This window comes from Patagioenas fasciata, chromosome 17, assembly GCF_037038585.1.
Source record: "Patagioenas fasciata isolate bPatFas1 chromosome 17, bPatFas1.hap1, whole genome shotgun sequence".
Classification (NCBI taxonomy): Eukaryota; Metazoa; Chordata; class Aves; order Columbiformes; family Columbidae; genus Patagioenas; species Patagioenas fasciata.
In genome coordinates, this window is record NC_092536.1 from 1,898,057 (window position 1) to 1,923,870 (window position 25,814).

Here is a 25,814-nt window from a genome sequence, read left to right on the forward strand (position 1 = left end):
TTTTTCGTGGGGGGTGTTGTTTATTAATCGTCTGGCTCTGTGCAGTATGCACTGGCGTGTGAGCCTTTGAATCAGCGCGGTGCTCTGGGCACCCTCAGAACATGGCAAACCGCAGCGCTGCTGTCTTTGTACCCGTTTGGGAGGGATGTCCGTTTCGCGATTCACTTTACGTTGCAGGTTCTGAAAAGATCATCCTTAGTGTTGTTTTCTTACATCAAAATGCCTGTCCGAGCTGAGAACGCCTGGAGCATCCCTGACATCCAGCACGAAATGCTGGTTGGGATTTTGTCTGACATGCCAAAGACATTCCAAATTCTTTTTGCAAATTATGTTATTTGTGGTCCCGACGTGAATACAGTTTGATTGACACGCCACTGCATATGTAAAATAAGTAAGTACGGTTTATGCTTATTGTATTTAACTTGGTAAAAAAGCTGAGGCAGGAGCACTCTAAGCCCTGTGCAACATTAGAGAAGGGTTGGGTCGGGTTTGTTCTGTAGCTGATTGATGCTGATCTGTGGCAGAGCTTCCAGCTTTTTCTGGGGTAAGGTGAAGCTTCTATTGTATCTTTCCTTATGATTAATTTTCTATGTTTGCTTCTCTGTAAAATTTTTGGGTTTATGTTGGATTAGTAATTAAACTGCTTCAAGGCCTTGATTTTTATTTTTTAAATGGGCATTGTGTAGCAACATCATTAGAAAGAGGATGACAGACTTCAACTAATAGCTGAAACCCGCTGTCAAGAGAAGCTCTTTTGGAAGTATGCAGGGTTGCTTCCTTTCCACTTGGCACGTTAGTCTGATACCATTTGTCAGCATTTGCCATTATACCGTGTCTTGGACTGAGTGGCACGGCGAGTTCTTCATCCTCACTCCGCTTGTCTTTACGAACAGCTGCGGTGGGTTGATTTGCATGGGTTCTACAGGAGACCTCATTTGACCCCGGTAAAATGTGGCTTCTTAGGCACAATTAAATTGTCAGCGTTGTTACATACAGTGGATAAATGAAGAACAGGGGAGAGGGCAGCAGGGGGAAAAAAGACACAACTCTCATTAAATTTGTAAAAAGTCAAAAGCTATTTGTGTAAGAATGTAGAAAGGATGAGGGAAGAGGGCATGGCAATGCTTCCCACAGGTTGGTTCTTTCTGAATCGCATCAACCTCCAAAATGAACTGCAAAAAAACACAAAAATTCCTTGTATGTCCAAGGAATATCAGAGTGGCACCTCTTTGTGTGTTCCCTTTAGAACTGGGTAGAGTTATTCCATAGGGAGCGATGCTGCCCCGTGTATTTACTGACCTCTGCTTGCTGTCGACTTGAGGTTCTGTTTGGAATTGGCAGTTGTAAGAGCTGAAGCGGGAAGTGTCACCCTCTTGTTAATGCATTCGGTGCTGGCTGCCAAGTACAGGAGGGAAAATGGAAAAATGCTGGTATTTATTTCAGTGCAGCATCTTAAGGGAGTGGAGCCTTCGTGTGTGAGAAGCCGGAGTTTTCAGAAGGCGTCTGTCTCCCTTGAAATATGTTTGAAGTTTCAAAGCTCTTTCAGGATACAACCATCAAATCCTAACGAAGACAACTCACACCATAGTTATTTATGTCACTTCTAAACACGCTGATAATACATACAAATACCTTATATCCTTATTGCAAACAGTGCAATTGGCAACTTTGCACCTGAGTTTTAGTTGCTGGGCGTCCGTCTGTGTGTATTTTTTAGGCTAGAAGGGTGCCAGGAATTCCTGCTACTGTTTCAAGTGATTCTTGATCTCTACAGATTTGTTAATAGTTGGGATGGGGAGCATAGGTGGGTTTGTCCTGGCAAATGTGAAAGAATACTGAGAGCAGTTGCCACTCTCACAGACAGAGATGCAAGTGAAAAGAAATAGGCTTATAACTAAGAACCAGTGAAATGGGGATAGTTACTGCACCACTTCTCTTCATCCTTGCAAACAACATGATAACATGTATTTTCTTCAGGTAGGACTAACAGCCAGCCCAATTTTGGTGCCATCTCTTAGAAACTGGTTTCCATCCCAGAGAATTGAAGCAGGGTGTGAAAGATGCTGGCCTAGATTGCCATCAATTACTCCTCCTCTCCTCCCACTCTGTTTCTGCTTGAATTCCTTTTAATAACATTATTAAAACCTGGTAACTCATTGTCCCTTGTTCCCCATTAAAGTCAGCTGAGCAGTATTGATTTGTAACAAATGCAGATTGATCCATTAAAGTCAGTGTCAAACCTGGCTCAACAAACGCCTGCACTTGCAGGGGCTCCAGAGCAGGTACTGGAGCTTATTTTCAATTCGTGAAGTGCAGGAGATACACGCAATGCTTTACAAGCGCGTTTCAGTAATTAGTAGCACGCAATGATTTATTTTCATAGCCAAGGAGCCGTTCTGTGCAGTTTGTTGATATTATAAAAATATTTACTGATTTAATTCGCACCTTCGAAAACGAAACGTGAGCTAAGAAATTCCTCTCGCTTTGGCCCTCAGAACTGTCTGGCATCTCACGGAGCCTGACTGCCACTTCTAATCGCACCCTGAACGGCACGTTTAACAGACTTGAGAGATGATAATTGCTGAGCTCCTTCTGTGCCAGATGACAGGTATAGCTGCAGTCAGGAGACGGGCAATATTCCGCAGTTGAGTTCAGAGCAGCAGCGATTAACGCTTCCCCCCGACGATGGGATGTGCTGTTGTACGGGGATGGTGCTGGAACGTGCCATTCCTTCAGCTCCATTTTCACTACGCTTCGTTGATGTCCAAATTTCACTACCAGGCTGGCATTCCAGGTGTGGGCAGAAACGCAGGATCTTCGGTGGAATGAATTGTCATGTTAATATCGCTGTTACTCAGGATGGCCTTTTTCTGGGTGAAAGGTTTTATAAAACTGATATTTTAAGCTCATTTTCTATGAAAAAAAAAATGCCATGATACTATCTGTTTAACTGACAATACAAATTTTGAAGCCAGTGATCAGTTTCGATCAGATTTGGATGTCACGACTTCTCAGGTGTTCGTCAAGCAGCCATCACTGGGAATGCTGGTGCCCAAAAGAAACTGTCACAAGAGTCGGAGGATGCTGCTGTTTTTTCCTGAGCTGATGTATTTTGATTCGTGTGACCTGACAAGGCATTTCCACCCCTCTAGTTTGACCTTTGACTGTATATTCGGGTTTTATTTACTTTCCTTTTTTCCTCCTTAGAGTGCTGTCTAAATAGATAAAAATCCATTCCCGAGGCTGTAGCTGATACCTTCATCTTTGGGCATAGGTTACAAGCCTTTTGACTTTCCATTTGCATTTCTGATTTGCCTGCATAGATGCTCTACCCAGATTCTAAAAATGTTGGTGTTAGGATGTGTATACATACATATATTATAAATAGATATACATTATAAATAAAGTGAAATATGTGAATGTAAGAACATGTACATGAGTGAGCATTCCGGTTGTTGCCTTTTGCCCTCAAAATGCCTTCTGAAGACTGAAGTTCAGTAGCATTATTTGTTTCTGGGAGTCTCTTTCTCTTCCCAGCTCTAAGTGTGGCAACCGCATTTGGGCTCTTTATAACACCCACAGGGAGATTTTTTATTATTACTATTTTTATAGGCACCAGGCCTGTGAAGTCAGATCATCTCGCTTTGCTTGCACATCTTTAATCAGATCAGCTACCGAAAACATGTGGGTTTGCGGCAGAGCCAACTGTAATTGCAAACTAATCTGCTGCTTCTGCACCTTCCCTGCCTTTGGCTACGGGCCTGATATTACTTTTAATAGCTTGTTAATACCAAATAATGCAAAAACATTGCTTCCTTAAGCACTTAATAGGATGTGCTGTAATGGAGATGAATGGTCTGTAAAACTCTTTACTTGTGTTTTAGGGAAATGAACTGAAGGATGCTGTTCAAGAGAAGAATCGCCTGAGCCTTCAGTATGCGAGTGTGTCCCACAGAGCTCTGCAGTGCGACCAGGTAACACGGGCACGGGCAGCAGAACTTCACTTCCTACAGAAATTCTGCTGCAGAGTGGCTAAATTGTCATTAGCCTTTGGTAAAAACACCTTTTAATGTGGTTTTGATGAGATTTGATTGAAAAATACTGATAGAAAAAATTGCTGTCCAGTAGGTTTTTCCTGCATTTTTTCTTCTCATTTTTAATTTTCTTAATAAAATGTTGAAAAGCTGTTGTCCAGCGGCAAGTGTCCCAAACTCTATTTAGCAGTTGTTATTCCCCCTGTTGCATGGCACATGGGGTAGTCTCGGCTGTTCTAGGTCCTGATATCAAAGTTGTTTTAATAGTAAGCACGTTTCTTCAATTCTTTTTTGTGCCTGTTATGGGACAAAATTTATCCTTCTGACTCCAGGGGGATTATATCTGTGGCAGATCCTGCACGGCGCGAGTAGCATGGGAAGAGAGGTTGAGGTACCGTACCCCACCACGTATGAACTCGGTGGGAGAAACATCACAAACCGGCCACTTTATAGGGCTGCATTCAGCTAAAAATAAAACTCCAATCTGGGATTTCTACAGGGCTTAAGTGAGTTGCTCGGCAACCTCATTCATATCAGAAGAGCTGTAACTCACCCTGGCTCTGATGAAAGCCCAGCCTTGGAGCTTGTGAACCAGCAGGAGCTGCTCACTGTGGTAGCTGCTCGCTGTGGTATCTGCTCACTGTTGTAGCTGCTCACTGTTGTAGCTGCTCGCTGTGGTATCTGTTCACTGTTGTAGCTGCTCGCTGTGGTAGCTGCTCACTGTTGTAGCTGCTCGCTGTGGTAGCTGCACACTGCGGTAGCCACTTGCTGTGGTAGCTGCATGATCACAGAATCACAGAATCACAGAATTGGCTAGGTTGGAAAAGACCTCAGAGATCATCAAGTCCAACCCTTGGTCCAACTTCAGCCCATTTACTAGATCATGGCACTAAGAGCCATGTCCAATCTCAGTTTAAAAACCTCCAGGGACGGTGAGTCCACCACCTCCCTAGGCAGGCCATTCCAATGCCTGACCACTCTTTCCGTAAAAAGATGTGGTATCTACTCGCTATGGTATCTGCTCACTGTGGAAGCTGCACACTGGTATCTGCTCACTGTTGTAGTTGCTCACTGTTGTAGCTGCTCGCTGTTGTAGTTGCTCACTATAGTAGCTGCATGATGTGGTAGCTGCTCTCTATGGTATCTACTCACTGTGGAAGCTGCACACTGGTAGCTGCTCGCTGTTGTAGCTGCTTGCTATGGTAGCTGCAAGATGTGGTAGCTACTTGCTATGGTATCTGCTCACTGTGGAAGCTGCACACTGGTATCTGCTCACTGTGGAAGCTGCTCACTGTTGTAGCTGCTCACTATGGTAGCTGCATGATGTGGTAACTACTCACTATGGTATCTACTCGCTATGGTATCTACTCACTGTGGAAGCTGCACACTGGTATCTGCTCACTGTGGAAGCTGCTCGCTATAGTAGCTGCTCGCTGTTGTAGCTGCTCACTATGGTAGCTGCAAGATGTGGTAGCTACTCGCTATGGTATCTCCTCACTGTGGAAGCTGCACACTGGTATCTGCTCATTGCGGAAGCTGCTCGCTGTTGTAGCTGCTCGCTATGGTAGCTGCATGATGTGGTAGCTACTCACTATGGTATCTCCTCACTGTGGAAGCTGCACACTGGTAGCTGCTCGCTGTGGTAGCTGCTCACTATGGTAGCTGCTCGCTGTGGAAGCTGCTCTCTTGGTATCTGCTCGCTGTGGTATCTGCACAATGTGGTATCTGCTCGCTGTAGTAGCTGCTCGCTGTGGTAGTGCTGCCATGCATGTGTCACCAAGTAGCCCACCGCTTCATTTCTAAACCCAAGCGGGTCTGACTAAGTCCCGGAGACAATGCAAACCACTAAAATCTGCATTTGGTGTGTAGCCCCTGGTATCGAAGCAGACCTGAAACTTCCTGTGGCTGAGGAATTTAACTGGCTTTTGTATAAAAAGGCAGTGTGATAATACTTTGTGATAGGAGGAAGCCATGTGTATCATAGGATTGCTTGATTTTATTCATCCATCTGTCTAGAATTTCTCCCCTTCCTAATGTTTCTCTCTTTACTGGTGTTTACACGTTGCCTTTACTCTTTGAAATCCTGGGCAGTTTTCTATTCCAGCTGACACAGGAATCGCATGAAGCATTGATTTGGTGAAGGGTCAGTACGCTGGTGACGCTAAACATATTAGACCCCTTTCTATCAGAAACTAAACAACTATGGGGTTAGTAATACTTTATTAAAGGTGATGTTTGTATCTTACCATAGCGAAGAGCTTGAGCTACATTGAAAAGCCTAGTAAAAGCAATTTGAAATACAAAGGTAAAATGCCAAACTTTGACACATTAGACACTCGGTAATAAAATTGCCTTTTACTATTGTGTGTCAGAATTTGTCATACTATAGGTGGTTGTTATCCAAATATATTAAATACTGTGAAAGGCACAAGGCAACAATTCTGGATACCTGTCAACTACTTGACTGTCAGAGCCTCAGTAGGATTACGTACCCTCTCACTTTTAACAATACAAAAATACACAGTCTTTGTGTTTTCCTTCTTGCGTAACGGGTGTTCTGAGCGAACTGGTGCTTTTGTTTCGTTGGTGGTGTTTTGGTTTTGGTTGGTTTATGGTTGGTTTGTGTGGTTGTTGTTTGTTGGTTTTTATTCTTTTTTACGGTTGTCGGTTTTATTTGGGTCTTGGCTTTGGTCAGGTTTGGTTGGTTGGTTGGTTTTTTACCACACACAATGAGGTTGAGGGCAGATTGTGCAGTTTAGATCACATTTTCTATTCAGAAAGTGTAAAGCACAACTTTGGATGTGGCGGCTGGAGCAGAATGGTAACAGAGTTCGGGCTCAGCCCCGAAGGGGAAAACCTGCCTGAAATGATTTATTCTGTTTCACCCTTGAGAGCTGGCCTGGAAAACAGACCAAGTCCAGCCAAACAAAGGGAGGTGGGCAGTGTCTCCGCATTCTGTTATGGAGCACACATAAAAATAACGCTCATTTTTGTACAATACAGTTGCTGAAATGCAACTCTAGGAAGGAGTCGGTGGGAGGCTGGCTACCTTTAAATCCACAAAATAAAGCTAAAATTGTCCAAAACTTCCGTGGTTTAGTTTACAAGAAGCAGGTTTTGGAGTGGAGAACTTGTGAGATGTCATATCCATAGGAGTGCTGTGACACAGGGCTCTCGCTGTCCTGCTCAGCTGAATATATATGGGCTAGTGTGTTTATGTAAGGATAGAATAGGCATTATACATTCAGAATTGACTTCCACTATACTGGAAATCAGACCATTGTCATGGCGGTTTCAGAATAACGTTTTCTGCACAGCGTCATTTGTTTGAGAAGCTGGCAGGACAGTGAGGTGAGTGCTGGGTTCTAAGGCTGAAGGAGCTTTTCACCAATGAAATAAACTGCTGGTTTTTGGTGTGCTGGTTGTCAAGAACCAGTTTCTGTTCAACGGTTTGGGAAGCGCAGTATTCTGGCCTTCAGAACTGACTCAAATGAGGGTGTGAGTGTGAATGGATGGGATGAAAAATAAACTGGTTGATGCATTGAACAGCGAAACGTCCCAGATCAAACTGTTCTCTGTTTCTGTTGTGAAATTAGAGCTGTTTATGATGGCATTCTATTTAGGTCAGCTGGTTTTGCCACTGGGAACACTGATGTTTTGATGTGCTCTGTGTGTAATTCGAGTTCATGTATATCCCATATGTTGTTAAACAGGCTGCTCAGAGAGAGCATTAAATTCACATTTAAGAACAAATGTTGTTTAGACAAAGAAAAAAGGGCAAATGCTAGGACTCATCAAGCTTTATGCTACCTTGTGTGTTATATAAATGTGTATATCACAGCATTCTATGTGATGCACAATCTTCAGAGGCAAAAGTCATGGCAAGAACGCCCTGTAGAAATGTTAACGTTTATCAGTGTTGCTGGAAGTAACAAGAGGAGTTATCGGCAGGTGGTTGGCAGATTTGGTTGTGTTCTTTCCAACCTGCAAGATGGAAATCTACACAGAAGTTTGTTCAGAAGCTGCTCTGCCTAAAGAGAAAGCAGAGAAATTACCAGAACCATCTCTGTCTTCCTAAACTTTATTTAATTTAGATACGTGCTTGCAGATCGTGAATGAAAGATCCTGAGATGTGTAAAATATTTGCAGTCCTACCTGTCTCTAATTCGCCTTTTTCCAAAATGACACGACAGCCTGATAGGTCCCATTTGTTCTGATGGCCCCTTCGCCGCCCATGGGGACAAACGCCCCACAGAAAAGTGCCGTGCTCACTTGCTCCCCAAAATTATTCAGACTATAATGACTGATCAGTTTTATAAAATCCTTTACAAAGGTGGTCAGTTGGTATCAGTTGTTTTAGAGACCAGGAAAACTGAAGTTTGAGGAAAATGACCTTTTCTTGAAGCTTGTTCAAAATATTGTACTTCATTCACCCACAGTAAATTAGCTGAGAATCACAGACAATATCAGTTGCATCGCTGATGGTGAAACCTCATTGCTTCCTTTTTCCGCTTCATTATTCCTCAACAATATACATTGAATGATCTGAACAATGAAATACAATATAAAGGATGCAGGAAGTTAATAGATTCTGAAAATCCATTGTTTAATAGTTTCCTCAGTTATAAAGCAATGGGGGAAAAGGAGAAGAAAAATCTGTGCACCGAAAAAAAATCCTGAGCTTGACAATAATTGCATCAGTTCTTGTGGAAAACATGATTTGTTCCATTTTCCTCTTTCTTTTTTCTAGTCCATTGCACTCCAAAGAGCCCTCTCACAAAGATGATACAAGGGCTGGCTCTGACCATTTAGATTGTTTGGTCCACGGCAAAATTTGCAAGTTAACAAAGTGGAGCCAGAAGGCAAATAGAAAGGCTTCCGAAACATCGCTTTAGAAACCATCCAGGAGATACCCATGGCATTTGCTCTCCTTCTTTTCTAAACCAAACCCAACAAAAGCAAACCCAAACCAGTAAACACACACACTAAACTCCAAACCAATCCAAACTCGACACGTCTTTAACTGGAGTCGGAAGGAAACGTGAGCTGCACCGTAATTAAAACCTGTTCCTTATGCCACCCTTTGCCCTGCTTTGCTTCTCCTGCCAGTGTTTCTGCTTCTGCACCGCGTTCAGTTAACGAAGGAGAACGGATTCTTCTGTTCACTAGAAATCCGATGGCTCTTTCTTTGCTTTCCTGCCTCCCACCAGCATTGCAGGGAGGAGGAAATAGAATGTGAACATCTGGTATTGTTTTTACCCAGCTGTTTATTGCTCGTGGGTTTTCATTCTCAATGTAAAAATTGCAGTTCCCAATATGATACAAGCTGTGACAATCCTATTGTTATATATCAATACAGGACATAAAGTCATAATATAATCAGTGATAAGAAATCCAATTTTCAACTGATATGAACTTTTCCATGGCAGGATAAAGCGGTGTAATGTTATCTTTTCTTATTTTCTATGTGCGTTTATGAAGTCGCTATTGCTGATGATTCACAAGATGTTGTATAAAAAGAGGTAGTCATACTGAAATGGTTAAGCTCGCACCAAGTCAATTAAACCAGAAAACAAATTCTACTTGATGAGTATCTTATCCTCCAAAAACCTGCTGTATGTAAATATTTTAAGGAAGAGAAAGGATTTTGTGGCAGAACACCACCTATTTTGGATTGTGGAGACACTGATTTCAAATGTTAGCAAGTCAATTTACACCAAAGAATAGTCCAGAAAAGTCTACATGTGAGTTATATTTCTGTATATATGTTAGGTCTGTCTCTTTATATAGAACTCTCACTTCTGAGGCCTCTGAGATCCAGAGAAATCAGGAATTGTTTGATTGTCATTTATTTTGTGCACTGTAGTATATTTATTTAAATTTGCATAACTTATGCATTAACTGCAATTGAGTTGCCAGAGTGTAGTGCTTGTCAAAAGAAAATGTGTTTCACGCATACATGGAAATGAGACGCACACGATTTCCTCAATAAACATTCCCTTCCATTTCTTTATACTTCTTTCCCATTGTTTGAACTTTTCTGCTTTTCCATTTTAACGTGCAGCAATGTTTGTGTCAGATACAGTTTTCCCTTCATTAATCAGCTGTTTTGTTTTTTCTAGGTAAAATCAGACTATGTCCATCTTAGAGAGACCCTTCTCAGAGTGACCAAAGAACGAGATTTGGCTCTGAAGGGAAAACACCAGCTCCAAGCCAAGCTGGAGAACTTAGAGCAGGTCCTAAAGGTCTGTATAATGCTGTAAGGCCCAACAATCTGGTACTCCTATTGCTTGTTTAACATTCCTGGTGTTCATTCGGTGAGTCACAGAAGCATAAGTGCATTGTGGACTAGGGGACTGAAAGCCCCTATAAGTTTATCATAAAACATATGGAATACGAATCTCCTTTTTAGCACTAACCATGCCCAAGCATATGCAGTTAGTTGTGTATTTCATGTGTGTCCTCATATGCTCGGGAAATTAGTAATTTGAAAAAGTGGTTTGCAGCTTTCCAGCCTCTGGAAGGTTTTGAGAAATATTTAGCCCAGTTTCCTTCTCAAAAGAGAAATTCAGGATGTATCAACAAAGCAGAAGAGGGGAGATGAAGAACTGCTGAATGAGCTCACTTGTGAGAATCTTCCCAGTGCCTCTCCCATAGAACAGTTCTGATTTTCTGATGTGTTCAGCCAGCTTTCCCCATTCATCTGCTGTAACGGTGCCCACCCATCTGCAGGCACGGATGACAAGTCCTTTGATAACAGTACTTGGGTGAGAAATAAATTTGCTCCCATTCAGCCTCATGTATGAGTTTTGTCTCATAAACAAGACTTCAGTACTTGAAAGCCATTTGAGTTTGTTCTGGCACTAGCCAATGGCATATTTTAGAACAGTAAAAGTCACTGCTATAGGAACGAATGGGTTTGTTTTGTTGGCAGCTGTAGGTAACCCTGTGCACCCACTGAAATGGCTGCAACTATTATAGGATGGGCTATTAACTGTCAGACCCCCCTGCTGCCCATGAGGAAGCCAGCAAAACACGGACTGTTTGAGCAGGTCCCCTAAGTGCTATTTCAAAAGCAGTTTATGCTATACAGCTGCCTGGCTCTACAGTTTGAAGGAAAACTGAGATATGCACCATATCCCCAGATCATTCTCTGCTGCGTAGCAGGATTCTTGCCTTGAATCTGAAAGGCACATTGGAAAGTGTCCTTCCTCACGTTTTCCTTGAAGGTTAGAGCATTATTTGCCAAATGTTTTGACACGGGAAGTCCTTGCTGTACTTTTTTCCCGTGCTCGTTTAGATGTGGATTTGCTCTCTGCTGTTAGTGTACACTATTAGAATCTCTAGAAAGGGTGCGAAAGGGAAGTGCAAATTTGCACGCGTAGGAAGTTGCAACCTGCCTCCCAGGGAGGCCAGTGACAGCATGGACAGCTGGATCGTCACCACAAACCGTGACAATGTCGGTCCTGACGGAAGACGCAGAAGGATTTGACAGCTCAGGGCTGTGTCCCTGTGTCCCAGTGATCTCTGCCGTCCTCTCCCACTCCCCAACCGCTCCCTCGGGCTTGGAACACGGACCGGCAGCAGCTGATGTGCAGATCGGGAGCACAAACCAGATTTGCAGGCAAAAACAATTTGTGAGCAGAGGGGGAGGGGGGGAATTTCTTCTGGTTTGGGGGAGATTTAATTGCTGTGCTTGGGGAGGGACAGATGCTGGGGTGAAGAGATCCTTGCTGCTTTAAATACTAAGTAGATCATGACAATACTAAAATGACTGAGAGATACTTTGAGGTTAACATAGATGAACAAATGGTCTTTTCTGACCCTAAAATCTGTGAACCGTAGCTCATTAAATGTGTATTTTAGGAAACAGAGAAATGAAATGCTGGGGAGAATCACAGTTCAAGTATCACAATCTGTTTCCTCATCACAATTTATAGATTCACTCTATGGTCACAGTACTGATTATTTATTGATCTCTGCAAAGGACTAGAAATGCCCTGTAGTAGCTTTTGTAATAGTAGTAGGAATGTAACAATATCAAAATCTGCTGGACAAAATCTGGTTCTAAATCTTGAGAGAGTGAAGTGAGACCTTTGTTTCTGATAATTACAGGTTTTAATTGAAAGTGTGAGAATGACTTGATTGCCTCACAGTTTCCTCAATATAAGAAATGTGCTGATGCTCCACCAGTGTCAAGTTTTACGTAAGAGTCGATGGAAGCTGCTGAGCTCAGTAAACCTGGCATCGTGCTAATTTAAATCATGAGTAATACCAGTTCACAAAATAGGTTATATTTGTTCAGATGAGATGCCAATTGGAACCGTTATTTTTGGTCATTATTAAATAACGAGAATAGATGTCACCCGTGAACAGATCCATTTAACTTCTGTACAATACGCGGTTTGGAAATGTCTACAGTCAAGACACTGAATTCTCACAAAACCCCTGGAAAACAAACCATAGTTGAGAGTCAAAACTGATGAACTGGAAAAATCTTTGAGTTGTTGTTGTTGTTTTTAATCAACACATCAAATGAAAGGAAATAGATCCCAAGCAGAGGCCAGCTGGAGTTTGGAGATGTTTCTGCTTCCTTCGCAAACACAGGCAGATTGAGAGGAGTCAGGGCGGCCTCTCTGTGCTGCCCCTCTTGCTTAGGATTGACATTTAACAGGGAATAACAGCTCATTAAAGGTTAGCAATATGCTCGATAACGTTTTCTCTTCTACACAATAAGAGATTTTTGGGGGCTGTTCTTGTCAATTTTAGCCATGCATTTGTGTTTCCAAGCGTTGATTCCTAATAGGTTTTTGTGTAATAACTCATGGTGCTGCAGATAAGGCATTGTGCCTCTGCTCTGAGAGTATTATGGGAATTATATGTAATTTAGAAAATATCTTTAATACCAGTTTCACCAAAGAAGAGATCAGAATCTATAAAGAGATCTTTCTTAACTCCCATTTATTAACAGGGTGTTTGGAAGTCATAATGACACTGGGAGAATAATACTAACCTGTAATGAAAAAGATTTTTATCTGCAAAGGGTATCTTGACATTGTTCCGCTTGTGCTCTTCCCAAGAACCTTTCTGATATTGCTTTGAATTATTAGTAGCAACAGAACTTTAAAAGTTGGTTTTGAGTCAGCATAGCCACTTTTGTCCAAATCCACCTGTGTTTGTTTTGCTCTGTGCAGTTTGCTGTAAATTATAGGCAGAGGTTAGCAAAGAAAAGCTCTTTCTTTCGGGCCAAAACAAATGACAAAACTATGTCCTAGATAAAGAGGCATTTAGGGAATTGTCAAGCTAATTTTTTTCCAGGCTTTTAATGTTTTAGCACAAAGCCACATCTGAATGTGCGCCTGATGGATAACATGGGTGCTGCTCACTTGTGCATGGCAGAGGCCACATTGCTGGCAATGACAGAGTCATATATCCTAAAAGAGGTTGCTGTCAAAACGCCCGAGTTCAGCGTTGGCAATATGCCTCTGAGTACTGACCGAATTAAAACCCTCTCCAGTTTCCCGCTTGCCTGTCAGTGCTACCGGAGAACTTTGACGCTGAGATGAGCATCTGTGAGCCTGGAACGGCAGCGTTTGGCTGCAGGTAGGAGATGTCAGAGCCTCCTGACTGGTTTTCTGCTTCCTTTGACCCAGCATATGCGAGAGGCTGCTGAACGGCGGCAACAGCTGGAGTTGGAGCATGAGCAAGCCTTGGCTGTTCTCAACGCCAAACAGCAGGAAATCGAGCTCCTGCAGAAGGTGAGCGGGGAAAGGGCAAGTGGGGGGAAATGGGAGATTGCAGTGATGGGGCACAGGGCACAGAACGGGGCTCCTGCTCTGGAGGAGCTTAAACCATCGCTGGTTCCTGTTTTGCATGATGGCCCATGCAGGTGTAGCAAGGGGATGGTTACTGCTGGATTTACAGGACTGCATGAATTCATCTATATTGTGCCAGTGAAGACTAAAGTGACCAATATATATAAACCCTTGTATTTCCCAATAGAGAGGGAAGTGATACAAGTACGTGCATTTCCTTTGTATTTGCATTGCTTCCCTCTGTGTTGTGGTCAGAAATATTTTGGCATTCATTAAATATCAGGAAGGAATCTGGTCCTAATTTCATGGTAATCAAAATGTGGAGCGTCCACCGTTTCCTTGTCAGATTGCTGGATGAGTTCATCATCCTCACTGACACACTCATGTCGTGTTAGGATTGCTTTGCCCTCCTCTTCCAGACACTGGCCATCCTTATGGCCTTTCTCCACTAAATTAGATTCAAGTCCTTATCAAGGTACTTACACATCACAGTTGATCTTCTTTTCCATCAACTAAACAGTTGTTTAAGTACCTCATTTCCAAGTTCATTCTCTAATTCACAGAGCAGTTTAAAACTTGTTTTTTTCCACACTGCAACTTCTTAATATTCATTAGAATATCAAAAATATGGTACTGAGTTTGAGTCTTTCCAAAGCCACTTAAAGCTGCAATTGTCTCAATGCTAATGTTGATTTTTCCAATTGCTTGACTAGATCAAAACACAGAAATAATGGTGCTAATGATGATTTGGTAGAAAATTGGCATGGACAGACCTTCTCAGCAGAATAAAAAGATATATCTGAACATAGTTTGCTTGAAATAGAAAGCTGCACTTGACCAAATGAAATATTTCAGTTAATTTTCTTTTAACCTTTTGCTATTAATCTATTTAGGCGTATTTCAAAATGCCATTTCTGGTTATTTGCAGCTGTTATTATTTAAACTTTCACATAAATTTTGGACTTAAATTTCTTGGCGTATCTTGTTACTGTCGTAGAGTTGCTGATGAACCACAGAAATGTGCAAGTTACTGTTAGCCTGATGCATTTGCTGTCACTTTCTGATATTGTAAAGAAAAGTTCATTGTGTTTTTAATATATGTACAGACTGATCAGATTTTCAGCCTAAAGGGAAGAATATAATATTGTTCATCAAGGGTTTGTGTTGATGGGGAATCAGATGGTCTTTTTCTCCAAGAAAGCCGTAATACGGGACAGTTCGATGTAAAAAAGAGATAGCTATTGATGCAGGTTTCCCAGTCATTTATCAAGAACTCATATTCTGGGTAGATTTTATTAAACTTGTAATGATGGATAACACAATGCTTTCTATTACCTGTCATCACATCTTTGCTAATGCTCATTGAACCAATATTTTATCAGGTGCTAGTGATAAGACTTATCACTGTAGTACAAGAAGAAATACAATTATACTTTCAGGACCAAAGCAAGGCTTTACTTCTACACATGACAGTGAAGTATAGTTTGGGTCTATATTTTTCATTGTGACTTTATGGGCTGGCCCTGCTTCCACTGAAACCAGTAACGGAGCAGGGTAGCCCTCATAGATGAGGAAAATGAGGTTAAGGTGTGAGTGTCCACCATGGGACAATCTTGCCCATGGAATCAGCAGGTCTGTGAGGTGGTGTCCTCTGCTAAACTGGAGGGTTTAAGACTTTTCTCTGAGTAATGTGCAGAACGTGGTCTCTGGGTTACCGTGATAAGGAGCTAAGAGGCAAAGTTTGTGCATCACAGACTATCGGCCTGATACAAGGTTAATAAAGAGTTTTGCTTATCTTGGGAAAGCTTCAATAAAGAAGAGAGTGAAAACTTAAACAGAAATAAGCGAGGACAGCACAAAGTTACTGAGTCCTATTTTTTTGTTTCTAAGGTTTACACTTTTCCTGACCAAAATTTGATAACTGAATTTCTGAGCTACATAAAATACACTTTTCTGCTCTTATTGATTCCCTCTTTTCTTCTTTGACCCCGTTGATTGGACCCTAAATCTTGCACCTCTGTTTACAGACAACCTTTCTTGTGGTTGCCTTGAAACGGTTTGTGAGCTACTTATTGAGATGATCAATACTGTTGCTGCATGTAAAGAATAAGCCTAAGTTTGGTGGCGCTTTCTCCTACCTGGTATGGAAGGTTTCTACACTATGAACCTCCTGCAATGTAGAATAACAAGCTGATTTTTCAGCTTTAATTTAGAGGGTTTCAGAAATACTTCTGGTGTGTTCACAAAGTGTGTTGAGCATGTTCATCTTGGTCCAACAAAACACCGATGCTATTGAGCTTCACTGAGATCCAGTCTCCTAAAACAAGTAGTTATTTCAGTGGCTTGGAACCAAAGCTCTGTAGTTATATTGACGGAGCCATCCCTTCAAGACTCTAATTGGCTTTGGATTTGAGTAAACGATGTGCTACTTTATGTAGTTAGAGCGAATGATATGTGGCACGACCGATTGATTGTTCCTTTTTCTGTTTTTGTTTTCTGTTTTCCTTCCCCTGCCTCCTCTCCTTTCTTAAAACAAGGCTCAGGTTGAAGCTAAGAAGGAACATGAAGGAGCAGTTCAATTGCTAGAGGTAAGAAGGGATTCTTTGTCTTACCTTTGCTTGTGGAGGTTCCATTATGAAAGTGATAAATTTACAATAGCATCACTTTTAAAAGTTTCAGGTAATATGTAGGCAAATAAGGATGTTTTTCTCTTCTAATAGCATTGCATTCTTTAAAGATTATAATTCTGTTAGGGATCATTATGTTGAGCTGCTGGAAGTGATGTGTGGAACTCAGTGTCTCTTTGTATAGAATGGAAATTTTGGTACCACTTTTTGTGAAATACCATCAGATATCTGAAAGTGTTTCTGGGATTCTGTGATTTCTATAATTAATCCAGACCACTTGAACTGTTTGCAGTATGTAATGCACAGCAAATAGCACACTAACTGCATCCAGATTTCCCTTTGTTCTTTTTTTCATGCAAAATAGGTGTCCACTGGTCACTACCAAACTAGTTTTCTTGTCTAAGGAAAAGGCATTAAATGGTTATTAAGTCTTAACAAACAGTACATGTCATAAAGAACATGCGATACCATAGACTGATAACGGCAATGTTGACAACGCACTTAGAACTCTGTTTATAGCAGAACACAATTTCTAGTCTTTTCACCTTCTCACAGTGGTTCTTGTGTCTGTGCCTACTGCTCATGTACTGATGGAAGGTGGTTTGGCTGGTGCATTGGTCATCTTTTAAAAAATCTGGTTTTATTGTTTATTTATACCTATAAAAGTTAATGTTCCCACAGAAGGTGTTTTACTCATATGCGTTCATTATCATCATATATATTACGCTTGTCTTGCCTTTAAGAATGTAAGATTAAATTATTATTTAATGCCTGGTGGAAAGTAGATGATGCAGGAAAACGTAAGTAGAAATAAAGCAGGCAAGTGATTATTTACACCCCCTCAAGCTTATTAAAATTTCTATTTAGCCGATTTGTCTGCAACCTCTGATTTTGCAGAACCCTATCAATGTTTCCTAAGATTTTGCTTTTCATTGCCACGAGCTCATTATTTTTTAGCATTTTATTTAATCTGCCTTTTGCAATTGAAGACCAGCAGCGCTATTGATTTCTGCAACGTTCTATACCGTGTTTTGCGTTAATGCATGGTTTTACCCGTGTTAGCTGTTCTAATATGTTTTGCTTTGAAATGTAAAAAAAAAAGTGTTCAACCCTGTTTTTATTTCTTTATTTCCCATCTCTTCGTTTACTGTGTCTTGTTTGGAATTTATTGCTTTGCACTTCATCCAGAACACCTTGGACAGCATGCAGGTATTTTAGGGCATTAATTCTCCTTTCCTTGTCCTGAATCCTGCACTTCTCCTATTAAAGCCGGACCTTGCATGGGATGTGTGTTAGAACCATTGTTATGCAGGCATGCTCAGCATTTATCGGTCTAACACCAAATCACCAAAATATGGGGTTTTTCCTACAAAAGAGTAATCATCAAATACGATGATACGTGATTTAATGAGAGCTCAGATACTGGTTTTGAAAATGAATTTCTTACGAGCATGCCCAGTAAGGATGGTTTGGTAGTTCATTCTAGAATGTAGCTTTCTGATTGGATTTTGTCTGAATTCAGATTGGCCCTTTTTTAATACAAAGATAATTTCATGTGGCATTTCCACCTGAGGCTGCTTTGTTGAGCCATGCACTGAAAGCCATCGATGCTACACAAACAATTAAACTATGAAATGGCATCTCTGTAACAGAACCTACGAGCTCATCACCAGTCTGAATTCCAGCCTGTCCACCTGGAAAGTTGCTCATCGTCTTCTCTGTCTTGTGCTAACAGTCTCTGTCTTGTAATGGATGAAGTTTGCTTCATTTTCCCTTTAAGAAGCTGTTCAAACTTTAGAAATAGCACAATGTACTCCATGAGTCACTTGGAAAGTCCCAAGTGAAACGCGTCCATTCTGGTCTGCAGTGGAGAAGGTCTTTCCATCCAACCACTGCTCTACGTAGATCTAGTTTTAAGGAGTTCTAGTAGACTTGGCCCTTTTGTGCCATCATTATTAGGACAGGCTATGTGGGCAGAACCATGATACACAATACAAATTCAGCACCTGCCCGAAGCCAAGAGACAAAGACAGGGATGGGGACGCCTCCTGTTAGTGCTGTTGTGAATCTTACAGCAATTTGTTCTTTATAAAGTACCAGCGTTGTGCTCACTTCTAACTCGTAACCTTGATTAAAATAAAGCAGTCAAGATATTTTTCTTCCAGGCTTTGTACTGTCATGAGAGAACAACTTGAAAATGAAGATTCTAGATAATTGAAAGAAAGTCAAAGAAGACATATTCTGAGATGAAAATCAGTTTTGAATTAATAAATGATAATAATCCATTAAATTTTTATTTTCAAAAATATTTTTTAAGGCATCTTGTTGGGTTCTGGATGGTGACTTTTTATTTTCCGTTTTATGCTAGAGTTTCCATACTGTATGTGGAAAGGTCAGTATATGTTCTTAGAGAGCTGAATAGCACATCCTTAAGCGTTCCATTGGGAAGAGAGGACCCAAAAAACAGAGCACTTTACTACTTTGTTTAATGTTCTTTTAAAATTGTGACTGGATGCCTTATTCCTGCAGTGAAGTATCAAAGACTCACGTTTTGGTTGCTCAAAGCCACAGTGAAAGATGAAAGACCAAAAAAACCAGAAATCAAAGCATTTACTGTTTGTGTAAAAACTCCCACAAGGTCTCTGTATCTTATTGTTTCCTGTTTCATAATTAGTCAGATAAATACTGTAAGACTTCTTTAGCAGAACTGAATTAATTTGTGTCTTATGAGTAGAAAGAAATTTTGTCCTCAAAATTCAGCGTTGCTTTTGTTAACCAAAAAAAACCCAAAAGGAACAAATAGTACCGTCTTCTGTAGTTGGAAATTTGGACGTTTGTGTTCTTCTGAGAACTGTTTTGTTCCGCTGTGCTAAGATCTTTGTATAGGTGGTATGTAATATACACCATTTTCTTGAAATGTAATATGTGCGGTGTTTCTTACATGAACTGAGAACATTTTTCTCTTTCGAGAAAAAGAAACCTGTAGGACAGTTGGATGAATTTAATTGGTGTCCACTCCTCCTTTGTTAGCACAGTTGTTTAACTAGGCGTATTCCATTAAGGGGTTTTTAATGAAGGAAAGTGGTGTCTGTTCATCATAAAGCATCACATTAGGATATAATGTACCAGCTTTTCATATAAGGAGCCTATTAGTGCCCCTGAGCGACTTCTGCTTGCAATGTTCGGGTCACAGCACCTGGGACACGAGTGTCCCCTGGGTCTCAGCCTTTCTTTGGCCTCTTCCAGAGCAAAGATGTAAAAATCTTGGTTGTCCAGGTTACTTTCAATGTGGTTTGGCAACTTTAGTGAGCAGCATTACTTTTGGAAGGGAATTAAGCCAGTAGACAGAACTACATTCTGCATGAACCATTGTGTGAGGGCTCTTGGTGGTATTTTTTAATACATAAATACATTAATCTGATAATTCAGGAGGCTTCAACTTAATAGCCAAGGATGGGCAAACCCCAGAAATACACCTGAGTTTTAGAAAAAGACGGGAGACTACACAAAAGTGACATTCGGATGTTAGTAGAACTCAGAAATCTATAGGATCTATTTACAGGAGTTGTTGGCAGTGACTTTTTTGCCAAAAAATGTGATGAGGAATTTCCACTTTGGAAACGGGGGATGAGAAGGAGCCCTCACTGCAATATTACAGGGCTGCTAAAAAGTTTCATTCTAAATATGGGTGAGAATTTTGGGGGAGAAAAGTGTGACTGTTTGTCCTAAATAGTTTCCCTGTCCTGGCTTCCTGGTACTTAGGAAAAATCTGAGAGTCGCAGCTGGCTCTGATCTCAGCCCAATGTCTGTGTTGTGTCTCGTGAAGGCCAAGGTCCGAGAGCTGGAGGAGAAATGCCGGACACAGAGCGAACAGTTTAACCTCTTGTCCAGAGAGCTGGAGAAGTTCCGACAGCAGGCGGGGAAGATCGATCTCCTGAGCAGCAACCCGGTGGCATCCTCGGATATCTCTGGTTCTCCCGCTAAATCTCTATCCCAGTTAATGAATGGAATAGCCACTTCTATAGGTAAAGGTAAGGACCAGCATTTTATTTGTAGATATCTATTCCGCCTTGTAGGTTTTAAGATACACCTTGATGATATCAATAGAGTTTGATTGCACAAATGGAGGATAGAATTCGCTCCTGTTCCCGTTTTGTGACTGATTTAAATTTCAGAGCATCTCTTAAGCCTTCACTGAGGTTGTTCCAATTTGGGCGCTGCTGTGAGCAGTTCTCTCTAATTGCTGTTGGGTGTACTGATGAGAAACCTGTGTTAAAATGATGCATTCCTTATGTAAATATCTACTTCTGTCAGAAGAAGAAAGTTGTTTTAAAACAAGTATAAAGAAGAACTGGAAAAATGAAAGTGTTTTGACTTTTTTCATTTCATCTTCTTAAGCTTCTGGGAAACTTCTGAGGCATAGGGCCTGGAAATCACAAATCATTTCCCCGTCATTACAGATGAGCAGTTATTTTCACTGAAGGGTGCTAAACTCGATGTGAACCAAGTCCAAGGGAACCAAGGTGACATTCTTCTTTCATTTCACTTCAGTAGCTTTGTATGCTTTGGGTTTTTGAACACAAAATTCAAGCTATTTGCAGTTTTGCCCACTCTGGTGTATATTAGTTCATACGCCTTTCTGGAGCTGCAAGTTTTACCTAAGTAGATATTAAAGTGCAATAAATTGAGAAATCAGAAGGCATTACCTGATAGCTGTAAGAATTTAGTAGTGGCTTCTTTAATATCAACAGGACTAGGTCTTCATGTATCTAAGGAGAGGATTTTCAAAGCAACACTTGGTTTTGAAGGAAAGGTAATTAGCTATTGAAATGTCCCTGAAGCAGCTGGTCAAGGTCCAGTCTGTATCTCTGCAAGTTAAATAGGCTCCAATCCTCAAACAAAAACCAACTAAACTTCTTGAGCTCCTCGGACAAACTCTTCAAACTACCTTACGTTTATTCTTCAAACGCTAATGGAAACGGCTTTTGAAAAAACCTTCAAAACATAACAAACAGAAATCTTCCAAGAAATACTTGACGAAAACCACAGAAAACACAGCCAGGTTGGTACTGACGTAATTCTAAGGCAGTGCTCTGTAAACAGTTTCTCATAATCAGGTGATTTTTATGCCACTTGGAATTCAGGGTCTACAGCACTTGTGTATAAACATCAGAAACCCGTGGACAATATTCGTTCTCAGGATGAATGCACTGATAACAATAAAGTAATGTGTAAGCAAGTGGGCAGGATTTCTAATTATTGAAATCAACCCTTTCATGATAATGACGGTAACGCCACAGCAAGTTCTTCAAACCAGAAGTGTAATTATTTTTATTATGTGTAAGGAAGAAAGAATAAGAGGGAACACAAGGGCAGCTTTCAAAGCAGAGCAAATGATGGGAATGGGATCAGTTTGTGACCAACTGCTTTGCCTTCATTGGTGATGGTTGAATGTGGCAGGAAATGAAATAAGCCCAGAACCGATTAGGATGTAAAAAGTTCACTCCAAACATGTAATAATGTCACTATCAGATACAGAAACCTTGCGATTTATTATTCATCAAAGGCTCATTTAAATGGGCTTTCTAGAAAATTTAATTAGTCCAGGATGAATCAGCAGTTCCAATAAATAAAACTGAGAGTCTAATGGTTCTTCCTTAGCTCTTTCGTTGACAGGGTGTTCTTCAGACTCCTTAACAGATATTGGCCAGTCATGGGAAAATAAAGGCCATTAAGAGCCTGTATGGATTTTACAACACTTTGTGGACAAAAAGCATCTCATGACCTTTTAAAAAAGTCCCCCGTACAGATTACACAGGAACTAACTGTTAATTTGTACAATACAACTTGCCCCAAATTCTGTTCTTTCAAATTTATCACAGTTATGAGACTAGCTTGAAAATACAGTGATTTTAAAGCTGCTTTGAGAAACAGATCACATTGTGGTCCCAGATGGAATCAGTACCACAGTAAAGAGGCAGGAATAGGTGGCAGCCAGTGCAGAACTGATCGAGGTAGGAGATGTTACATTGCATACGTAGCCAAATGAATAAAGAAATGGACACTGAAGGTGGCAATAAGTCCAGTTAGGAAGAACAGATCCATTTTGCATGGCTAGATCTGGGGCAGAAGCTGTATTTCTGCACACGTTGGTGGATGTGGGTCCAGGCTTTCTCTGCACCTGAGCAGGGACGGCTGTGTCCTGTATTCAGCACCATCTGCAGCCCCTTCATGTGATGCAATTACAACTACCACACAGTTTTCCCATTAAAGACTCCAGGTAAATGTTGTGTACCCCATTTTACAAGTGGAGAAAAGACGACAGTTGAATATCTTCCAGCATCTCGGTATTCCTGGAGTTCTTGTTAATGTGTGTTCCTGTCCTCGTTATCATCCTATATATGTGCAGAGCGAGGGCTGTATTGTCCAAGAATCTTCCTCCACATTTTGTGTGCAGTGCAACTAATTTACTAACAAAGCCTGAAAAATCCAGGAGGTATGAGACCAAACAGCAGTTTCCTTTGAATGAATAATTACAGTTGGACCAATTATTTATAGACTTGGCGCTGACAGGCTGATATGGCAAGCACATTAACAGCAAACAGAAGGAGCTAAATTGGCTAAAGGTTTCTGAACGGGGATGACTTTTCTATTATATATGTGAGAAAGGTTCCAAGAATAAAAAACGTGTCCTTTTCCAGCCTGGGGATTGCTGTGAGCAAGGCTGCTTGTAATTAATCTTTTGTATGATGACTTGTGTATTTCCCTGCTGTCGATGTGCTTAAGCTGTCCTGCTGTAAATTACAGTGATGCAGAGAAAATTAATCATGTTGGACTAAGGAGCACACCAGACAAGCCCTCTGATGATATGTTTTGGAGCTTATTCTCCTCTGCAATATGAGTAAAGAGGTTCCACTGATAATTCCCGGTGATGTGTGTCTGGGAAGCTTGTAATTCAGGAGCAGAACGTTTCTGTCCAGACTTGTGGCACAACTGGAGAGGAAATGCTGAACCTGAACATATCCAGGGGCTGGAAAATCAGAGCAGAGGTTCATTATGTTAATGAGAGAGAAAGGAGAAGGCATTCTGCATATCTGATTGTGTCAGCAATGCTCTAGACTCTGCTTTGCTGTCACTTCTGCTGATGCTGCAAGTATAATTAGGACGTTGACACTTCACTGCTCGTTTTCCTGTGGTTTTGGGACTGAACTGACAGTAAAATGGAAAAAACGTGGAAGTATTTTATATTACACTTTATTGGTGTCTCTTGCAACCTTGATGGAATTGTTCCTTTTACTCGTGTGCCCTCACCCTTAGGCCTGGTTTTGACTGGAGTCAATAGGAGACGTGTGTTCAGCCTGGGGTGAGACTGCCTGCTTGGGTCCTCACAATGTGCAGTATAAACTCTCTTTTCCTATTTATTTTTAAGTGCTTTAAAAAAAAAAAAACCACAATAAAAATATTCAAAAAGCATTTCTGGAGATTTTTCCCTATGTCTTCTGTTTTTGTAGAAACTGGAGAGATGGAACTGTGCTCAAATTATGTGTTTTAGTACTGGTGTTAACACGAAGCTCTTCAGAAATGCCTGCTAACAATTACTTATTCCTGTATGTGTTTCGTTCACCGCCAGGTCATGAAAGTCCTTCCGGAAGCCGTTGTGTGATCTCAGAGTTTATACGACCCCTTCAAATATCTGGAGACAAACCAGAACAGTTGTCTGTCAAACCTACATTCCTGTCCAAGTCAAGATCTGGTACCCCAAGATGCAGATTTGATTCAGACGTGAGTCTTTTGGAATTTGGTGCTGACAATGTACGTTATGGGGCCAAGACTTCACCAGGGCTCTGATGCAGGTGGATCCACCTGCTTTTAGTCCAGACATGAGCGTTCTCATCTTGACACGTGGCTGTTGGTATTTAGGACAAATGTTAAATATAAGGAGGTATAGGACACATTTTGCAAAGGGTGTTATTTTCTATGAAATACCACAAGGTTGTTTTACATGGGCAAACAGCCATGAGGAAAGGCTCTTTAGACCTTACCCTTTACCTTACAGTCCTGAATCTAATTCTTAATCTCTACAGAAGAAATAAATTGAAACTGTGTGCATATTTTCTCTCTGATTTATATTCATTGCTGCTGTACCTGTGAAAGCTGAAAGAATCAAAATGTTTTTAAAGGGATCACAAGCGTGAGTGTGGTGCAGGATATTCAAGAAAACATCAGATTATTTTATAGCAAGAATTGGGCATATCTAAGGATTATCCACAAATAAATGTGTGTATGTTTGTGTGTAGCAACATTACTGCAAAGTGGGAACATCCACTGCTTTTTGAAGAGGTCAGCTTAGCAGCGAGACTTAGGGAAGCAGAACTAACAGCAAGGAACAGGAGAAGTACACGTCAAATTTAATTCCCTTTTTCTATTATTTTTGAGTTATCTCTCACTGAGGATGTCAAGCCCTCTTTTGCAGAATTGTTCGTTGTGTGCCTTCTAGAGTTTAATTACGTGATACATACTTGCATTATGCAAGCTCACAAAAAGTCATCTCCATTCTTTTTTAGAGGTATCCAGACCCAGGGGGGAGAGTGTGTTAATACAATCTAAAAATGGGACATAATGCTGTGAAGTCTGAAGCCCTTCTAAGTAAAATTAACATGGTGAACATAACAAGGGCAAGTGTAGAGCCTTGCATCTGGGTAGGAACAACCCCAGGTTCCAGTGTAAGTTGAGGAATGACCTATTAGAGAGCAGTGTAGGGGAAAGGGACCTGGGGGTCCTGGGGACAGCAGGGTGACCATGAGCCAGCACTGGGCCCTTGTGGCCAGGAAGCCAATGGTACCTGGGGTGGGTTAGAAGGGGGTGGTCAGTAGGTCAGAGAGGTTCTCCTGCCCCTCTGCTCTGCCCTGGGGAGACCACACCTGGAATATTGTGTCCAGTTGTGGCCCCTCAGTTCCAGAAGGACAGGGAACTGCTGCAGAGAGTCCAGCGCAGCCACCGAGATGCTGAAGGGAGTGGAGCATCTCCCGTGGGAGGAAAGGCTGAGGGAGCTGGGGCTCTTTAGTTTGGAGAAGAGGAGACTGAGGGGGGACTCATTCATGTTTACAGATATATAAAGGGTGAGTGTCAGGAGGATGGAGCCAGGCTCTTCTTGGTGACAACCAATGGTAGGACAAAGGGGAATTGGTTCAAACTGGAACACAAAAGGTTCCACTTAAATTTGAGAAGAAACTCCTTCTCAGTGAGGGTGTCAGAGCCTGGCCCAGGCTGCCCAGGGAGGTTGTGGAGTTTCCTTCTCTGCAGACATTCAAACCCGCCTGGACCCCTTCCTGTGGAAC

The 25,814-nt window shown here is 41.4% G+C and overlaps 1 protein-coding gene across 17 annotated transcripts in view; it reads left to right on the top strand.

Annotated features, from left to right (window-relative positions):
- Positions 1-25,814, top strand: part of RIMBP2 (RIMS binding protein 2) — a 78,459-nt gene that overhangs the window by 21,153 nt on the left and 31,492 nt on the right. For 11 of the 17 annotated variants that reach the window (XM_071815854.1, XM_071815851.1, XM_071815841.1 and 8 more), the window contains exons 2-8: positions 3,885-3,974; positions 10,157-10,279; positions 13,688-13,792; positions 16,387-16,437; positions 17,665-17,685; positions 20,303-20,507; positions 24,107-24,258. In XM_071815854.1, coding sequence (XP_071671955.1) covers positions 13,691-13,792; positions 16,387-16,437; positions 17,665-17,685; positions 20,303-20,507; positions 24,107-24,258 — 531 coding nt within the window. In that variant the 5' untranslated portion in view covers positions 3,885-3,974; positions 10,157-10,279; positions 13,688-13,690. The remainder of the gene's footprint in view (positions 1-3,884; positions 3,975-10,156; positions 10,280-13,687; positions 13,793-16,386; positions 16,438-17,664; positions 17,686-20,302; positions 20,508-24,106; positions 24,259-25,814) is intronic. The other 6 variants (XM_071815847.1, XM_071815839.1, XM_071815846.1 and 3 more) reach the window with 1 other exon arrangement.